General features: G+C 42.2%; 1 protein-coding gene across 1 annotated transcript in view; it reads left to right on the forward strand.

Annotated features, from left to right (window-relative positions):
* Itprid1 (ITPR interacting domain containing 1) overlaps positions 1–7448 on the forward strand; it is a 93367-nt gene extending 85919 nt beyond the window's left edge. Inside the window, exons 11-14 of the mRNA XM_027939721.2 lie at positions 239–366; positions 1790–1901; positions 2320–2464; positions 7360–7448. Coding sequence (XP_027795522.2) covers positions 239–366; positions 1790–1901; positions 2320–2464; positions 7360–7448 — 474 coding nt within the window. The remainder of the gene's footprint in view (positions 1–238; positions 367–1789; positions 1902–2319; positions 2465–7359) is intronic.
* Positions 7449–7858: the final 410 nt, after the last annotated feature.

The following is a 7858-nucleotide window of genomic DNA, read 5'->3' on the forward strand; positions in this document are numbered from 1 at the left end:
TGAGATGTAATGATAGCCACTTAAAGGCTGCCCAAGAACCTCTGCCTTCCTGTCTCAGCTAACTACAGCCACTAGTTACTTCTGGAGGCCAAAGGCTGGGTCTCCCTATTCTCTTCCTCATATATTAACAGGAGAACTTTGATCCCCAGTGGGAAGGGAAACCCATTCCCTTCCCTGGGTGAGCTTTTCCAGTGCATCAGAAAGGACACCTTTCTCAGCTCTTTCTAATCATTCTCAGTGCACAGTCCTTGAGATGGAAGCCATGAAGACTGTATGCCAGAGTTTCCGGGAGCATTTAGAGGAAATTGAGCAGCACCTCACAGGACAGCAGGCACTTTTTTCCAGGGACATGTCAGAGGAGGAAAGGTAATTATCTGAGGGAGTCATAAAAGTAAGTACCAGACCACACACCTGGAGCAAGGGAAGGTAATCAGGGCAGGACAGGACTGGTGAGCACCCTGGAGCAGGGCTAATGAGAAACGGGCCAGGTTTTCCTTTACTTTCATGGTCTTGTTTTTGCTTTCTCAGTGGGAGCCTGTGACAGTCATTTGCTGGATGGGAACATTTACTCTTTAAGGCCAGGGCGATATGAGAAGGTCAGAAGAAAGGCAGTGGGCTGGGAGGAGGGGGATTATCCGCAGGAAATCTTCAGGGGATGTGAATAGGGTTCATGCAAATGCAATGTGTCCAGATTATTAGAGTTTTGAAAATCTGCATTATTTTCACATGGATTAAAAATATGTCCCAAATCTCTCAAAAATAGAAAGATCAGTAGAGGCCAGTCAGAGGCTCTAAGGTGGGGGGAGTTGGAGAGGGAGGAAAAGTGAAGTACTGGGGACTGAAATGGAACAAATTATTTTATATCAAAATGATTTTATATCGGGCTGGGGTTGTGGCTCAGTGGTAACGCGCTTGCCTAGCATGTGTGAGGTACTGGGTTCGATTCTCAGCACCACATATAAATACATAAAATAAAGGTCCATCAACAACTTAAAAAATATTTTTAAAAAAGGAATTAAAAAAATGATTTTATATCAAAATGAACCTTACCATGATATATGACTATAATGTACTAATAAAACATTTGCTTAAAAATATGTCCCCAAAGCAGAGGCATTGTTCATTGCCTGAACAATAGGATAGGGGTAGGATTTAACTGTACAGGGCCATTAGGGTTCTTTTTGGGGAGATGGTACATAAACTGGATGATGGTGATAGTTGTTAAATTTATTACAAATCAAGTAAACTTTAAAACAGTAAACTTTATGATAAGTAAATTATACTATCATGGAGTTGTTTTAAAGGAAAAAAAAGGATGGGAATACTGCTCAGTGGAAGAGCACGTGCCTAGCATGCATAAGGCCCTGGGTTCAATCCTCAGCACCCCTACCCGCCTAACACCCCAGAAAAAAGCAACCTTCCTGAAGAATATATCTGTGTCTGTAACTGAATCAAATAGAGAAGGCGACATTCTCTTTTCAGAAATTTCAAAGACAGGCCTATAATCTGTAATCCCAGCTCAGGAGGCTGAGATAGGAGGATCCCAAGTTCAAAGCCAGCCTCAGCAAAAGCGAAGTGCTAAGCAACTCAGTGAGACCCTGTCTCTAAATAAAAAAACAAAATAGGGCTGGGGGTGTGGCTCAGTGGTCAGATGCCCTTGAGTTCAATCCCCCATATCCCCGCCCAAAAAGAAATTTCCAAGACAGGACCAACGTTTTGAGAGGAACAATGTAAGACTGCCCTTAGAGGTGATTATTAAATTCAGGTGTTTTCTGTTATTTATCTGCAGGGAGGAGGCTGAACAACTTCAAACTTTGCGTGAGGCCCTGAGGCAGCAAGTGGAAGAGCTGGAGTTTCAGTTAGGAGAACGGGCTCAGCAAATCAGAGAAGGGCTTTTATTGGTATGGAGCAATGCGGGCAGAGTGTGACTGTGTCCAACTTGCCGGAGGAGGAGGGCATTCATTGAGAACCTGATTTTGCCATCATTTCAGATTCCAGGATCATGTGCCCACACTTTCATTTCAGGAACAAAGTACCTTGGGAACTCAGTTCCCCTAACTGCCATACTCAGCATCCCTCCTCCCCCATAAATAAGAGGAAAGTGCTATCACCCATTTTCCAATTAAGAACAAGAATCACGGGGCATGGTGCAACTTACTCTTGAGCCAGTGGAAACTAAGTACTACCATAATGTGCTGCTGGCTCAAAGAGCCCATTCTAGAGAATTTATACCTCATAAATGCCTCTCTCCCAAGTGAGCGAGCTATTTGGTACAAATACTATACATTGTCCACTCTTTTTATTCTTGTTTCCCTTCAGCAGCTGGAGTTTCTCATGGCGGAGCCTCCTGAACACTATACACACCTGCAGCAGCATAACTGGACAGAAGAAAACAGTAGCCAGACTTCAAGTGGTAACACCCACACAGCCATGGACGATGGCCAGCAGCCTCCCTGCTCAGGTGTGGTCCAGTTGGCTGCCCTTGATTTACTGGCCAAGGAGACCAGAACTGAGATGTCTCCCCCATCACCAGCTCCAGAGGAGTCTGGTCCAGCCCCTCCATCAAGTTGTTCTGAGGGAGAAAAAGATACAAATAGCTTTCTCTAGTTCCAAGTGGATTTGGTGTACAATGTAAGAGCTCACAACAGCTGTAGCAAGGAGATCTAAATCCGCCACCAGAATTGTCTCCCAACCCTTCATCACCTATATCTTTTGTTTGTTTGTTTGTTTTCATATTCTGCTCTATGATTAAACTCAAAGCAATTTGAAATACTACATACCCATTGATTATGGAATAATTAATCACCTACTATGTACCTGACCCAGGCTATACAGTGGTAACCAAGTGGTGTACAGTCTTTGCCCTGCTAGACCTTACTGCCTGATGGAGGAGAGAGAATATAAACACACACATGCATTCGTCATTAAAAGCTGGGTAAGTGCTTTGAAGAAAATTACCAGATCTTAAGAAAGAGGACACATTGGAGAGTCTGATTCAGATTAGGTGTTCAAAGGCCTGGTTGGGGAAGTGACAAAGATGAGGGAAAGAGAATCCAGAATGCAGTGGCGCCAGGGCATCCAAAGGGCCTGAGTCAGTCATCCAATGGGAGTGCAGATGAAGCACCTACAGTGTGCCAGGGACCCTTTGTGCAAGAGGCAGCCAGGAGCAAGACAGAATGACTACATTGCATGAGTCAGGTGAAGATTGCAAACAACAACAACAGACAACTCAGTGAGCTAATTTCAGTACTGACAATATGGTGGAGAAGCCTGTGTGTAGTGTTGCAGAGGGTAACATGGAGTGAGAAGTGATTGGCATTAACTTGTTCCAGAGACACTGACTCTCTATGGAATGGGGAACACATGGAGAATGGAATGGGCAGGGAACATGTCATGGAAAAATAATGCCCTGGGGGAAGTTTATAATTTGTAGAAGAGAATGGACAGGCAGAGGTTACCCGCTAGCAAAGGAATTAGGACACTGTTTTGAAACTGGCCATCGCCAGAACCAGCCTCACCACCTGCTTCCACTCCTCATCCTTCTTGCATTTTGGAAACTCTTTGATTTTTTATTCCCAACTTCCCTGGGGAGGACCCCTTGTTTCCTCCACTGACTGTACTTCCTCAGAATGTGGAAGCTCCCATCCTCTCCTTAATTCTCCTTTTCCCTTCATACCGCTCCCCTCCATATACACGTCCCCTCTGCAGTCCTCCATGCCCCCAGTTCCCACCTGTCTCCAGAATCCCAGTCCAGCATCTTCTATTTCCCTGCCACACAGACTCTAAGCCACCATTTTGCCCTATCTCCTCATGTCTTTCTCCCTGTTACCTTGGAATCTGTCACCATGTCATTGCTGAGTTCCCCACCACAATGTGGTCTCCAAAAGTCCCTTCAGAACATGGTGACAGCACAAGGCAGTGGCCTTCTATGTAACCCTACCTTCTTTCTCCCTGAACCACACTGGCCTCTGCCTGGTTGGTCCCCCTCAGGCACCCCTTGGGCCATATTTCCTTGATTAAGGTGAGTACCAGGAAGTACTTTTAGGATATCCCAGAGAAGTGAAGAGAAATCTCAGGATCGTACCACCCCCTCCCGCGCAGTATTCCACCAAAATGTGTCTTTGCCCCAGAAGCAGCAAGCCTCTGCTCTTGTCTCCCATTGCATCATCTCCTTGTGCCACGTCCCTCTTTTGGTCCCTGTATCCTGGCTCTATTTTTAGTCACAATTGCATTTGTACCTACCAAATGGCTTTTCTTTCTGAACTTCTTAAAATCTTCACCTGGATCAGACTTTAAGCCTCCATTTTCCAGGACACTTTGAGCTTGCCTGTGATCTCTGCCTGCTTCTTCCCCATAACACCTGCTGGCTGAAGAGAAATACCTGGCTCTGGGCCCTCCCTAACCTGATCACCATAGGTTTACAGTCTCAGGTCCTACTCGACGTTCATATGAATCTTGAATGCTATTCCACTAAACCACCCAGTACATGCCTGCTCCCTTTCTTTGATAATCTATACAAACTATAGTCTGCTCTCCATATCCACAAGCTCTGCATCCATGGCTCAACAATATTAAAAAAAAATGCATCTGTCTCAACATGTAAAGACTTTTTCTCATCAATATTCTCTAAATAGCATAATAATTGTTTACCTAGCATTTACATTATACTAGGTATCATAAGTAATCTAGAGATGATTTTAAGTATGTGGAAGGATATGTAGGTTCTGTGCAAATACTATACCAATTTATATAAGGGATTTGAGCCTCTATGGATTTTGGTATCCTTGAAGAACCCAAAACCAATCCATTGCAGATAAAGGGAAGACTACATCTCTCCAGTAAGTCTTGGGCTAGACCTCACCCATAGCACAGGATTTCTTTGATGATTTCTGGTTGAAGGGATCCCTATGTTTTGGAACTCCTTTATTACTTTGCACCTTTATTAAGACACTTATAACCTATTACCTTGCGTTATCATTATCTGCACAGGATGCATCCTCCCCACTAAACCAAAAGCTACTTAAGGGCCATGTACCACCCTTTACCCTTGTGTTTAAGAGAAACTATCAGGATGAAAGTTGAGGCTTCTTTTTACCATATAGGACTTTGGCCATTTGCTCTCTTTTCCCTCACTTCTTCCTCTGTGAAATAAGAATAAGAAAAACCATGCCAGGTGGTTGGACAGAATAAATGCAGTAAACCAGGTTTAGCAGCAATTCCTCCAGTACCAGTCACATAGTAAATGCTCAGTGTATGATGGCTGTTATGATGAGTGCACGAGAACTCAACAAATGCCAGCTTCCTTCTGTTGAAAAGCACTCTGCGAGCAAAGTACCTTACACACAAAGAATATTAACAAACGCCTGATGAATGAGGGAGATGGAAATAAATTAGCAGTCTCAGGAGGGAGTGAGGAAAATGATCTGACTACAGAAGAAGCACTATTTTAGGCTATAGTAGAAGCTACGTTTGGGTTTTAAAAATGGATTTGTTTGTGGTTATTCCTGACAATCAGGCAGATGACTTCAGATATGATGGAGGAGTAAAAGAGACCCATTGTTTCCAAGTGACAGTTAGCATATGGAATCCCCAAAGACCTCTAAATATTCCATGGTGTTTCCTAGTTTATTCTTCTAACTCTCCAACAAAGACCACAAAGAGATATTGAGATGTAGAAAGGCCAGAGCCTTTGCCATCTTCCATGCACCATGAACTGGTTAGCAATGCTGCTTCCAAATCCCACCTCTCATTCTCAGGCCTTTGGATGCAGACTGCATGACACCACTGGCTTTCCTGGTTCACATAACAAATCTCCTCTTACCTTTGCCTGGCTCTGTTTCTTTGGAGAAAACTAAGAGTACACTAAGAAAGAGTTCAGAGATGGAGTGACAGACCTACAAAAGGTAAACAGAGTCCTAAAACATATTAACAAGAAGCAACTGAACTCTGGTGTTAAATTCAGGATTTCAGGCTTAACCTATGGTGGCTCAGAGTCCCATGTAGAAGACCCTCTCTATGAAATGCTGGGACACAATGAGTTAAATTCAACTCCACTACTCACTATGTATTCTGGATAAACTATTTAACCTCCCTAAGCCCCAGGGGCATCATGTGTAAATTAACAGAAGCAATGCACACTAGCCCTTTAGACAAAGCCCGGAATGTGATTAGGGTCAGTAAACCCTACTGTTAATGATTAGGAAGATAATGATAGTAAGGAGAGTGTATGCCATTTATTGAATATCCGCCTATAGGCCAGGTATTGAGCTAAGCACTTCATGTGCCTTAGCACTTATCTTCACAATAATCTTGAGAGGTAGGAATTCATCTACACACACACACACAGACTATATTGTCTAAGGTCTAGCAACTAGTAAGGGGTTGAGTTCACACTCTGGTTTGCTAAACCAATAGCGTATCATGATGGTTCTGCCAGGCCTAAGGGCTTATATAAAGCTCACGGATGGGCCCAACACAGTATCCCTACTTGTGTCTGTACTACCTAGTGGGCTGAAGCAGGTATTTTTCTTTTAAAAATACTTATGGCTTAGAAAAATTTGAAAAATATTGCACGAAATCTAATCACATATAACCTCTCTTGCATTCAGAGAGGTTCAGAGCTGCTTTTATTCCAGGATATGTTTTCTATCACAACAATCTTTTTGAACCTCTCATCATACCCAATTTCAGCTTGCTATAATCTGCCCCTCTCCCACAAAAAAATGGCCAGAGTCCCTTTTCAGTCCCTGCATGGGATATCTTACTATTCTCTAACCAAGTCCCAAAGTCCTGGACTCTCTTTTTCTCTTTGATGTTAATCATGTTCAAGTTGATTCTACAAGAAAACATATATGAAAATAAAGAACAATATTTCAATAAATACTTGCAGAAAGTGAATAACAGGAACTCTTTTACTGAGATTGGCATGACTTCCTTTGAATTAAAAAGAAATAAAAAGTAAAATGACACTACCTGATAGTTTTCAGTTTAGAACTGGCCAGGGAACAATTTGGCTTCTTTTACCTCAAAGTTTCAGGGTCTTTCCCTGATTTAATTTATTCCATCTGGGTTCCATTTCAGTGTTCAAGTCCTATAGCTCTGAATAGAGAGGTTGATCCGAGAAACAGCACTTGGAATGCAAGTCACACATTTTCCTTGGTCTTGTTATGCATGAGAAAAGACCCAAGTTGCATGATGGAGACACAAAGATGAAACCCTGAAGGCTCTTCTGAACCAAAGCATATGTGTAGACCTTGTAGATTTCAGTAAAGAAATCCATTTTTTAGCCCATAGAAAAATATTCCTCAGAAAAGTGGCCCATTAGATTTGGTTTATTTTACAGATATTCCCTTACATGTAAACTTGTGTCCAAAGAGATGGAGCCTTTTTATTTCCTTAAAAGGAAATATTTTTTCTCAAGTGGAAAAATAAAATCAAAAGACTTTTGAATGGCATGAGAATCTGGTCTGCTATAATTGTTGCTTCTTTATTGAGGAAGTAGTTGGTGTCTTTGGTATAACATAAGTCAATAAAATAGGCCATTTGTGAAGAAGTTAAAGGAGACAAGCTATTTCCCTTGGAAAAGACAAACTTTCAGAGTGTTTTCAAGTGGGTTGCATGCCTAATTTGAACAACAAGCAGCAGCTACAATTGAAGGGATTATAGATTATTTAAAATAATGTCAAATTGCCTTTCTTACAAATTGGAGAATATAAACACAAGCTAAAACAAGGCATTCTTCTCTGACCCAAGCTCAGCCTCTCTAATGGTCTAATTTTAAAACATTATCAGGCCAGAAGATTTGGTATGGGATGTTCCTCTCTGAATTTATTCTCGACTAAGAAAGAAATCTCCACAT

Source organism: Marmota flaviventris, chromosome 1, assembly GCF_047511675.1.
Source record: "Marmota flaviventris isolate mMarFla1 chromosome 1, mMarFla1.hap1, whole genome shotgun sequence".
NCBI lineage: Eukaryota > Metazoa > Chordata > Mammalia > Rodentia > Sciuridae > Marmota > Marmota flaviventris.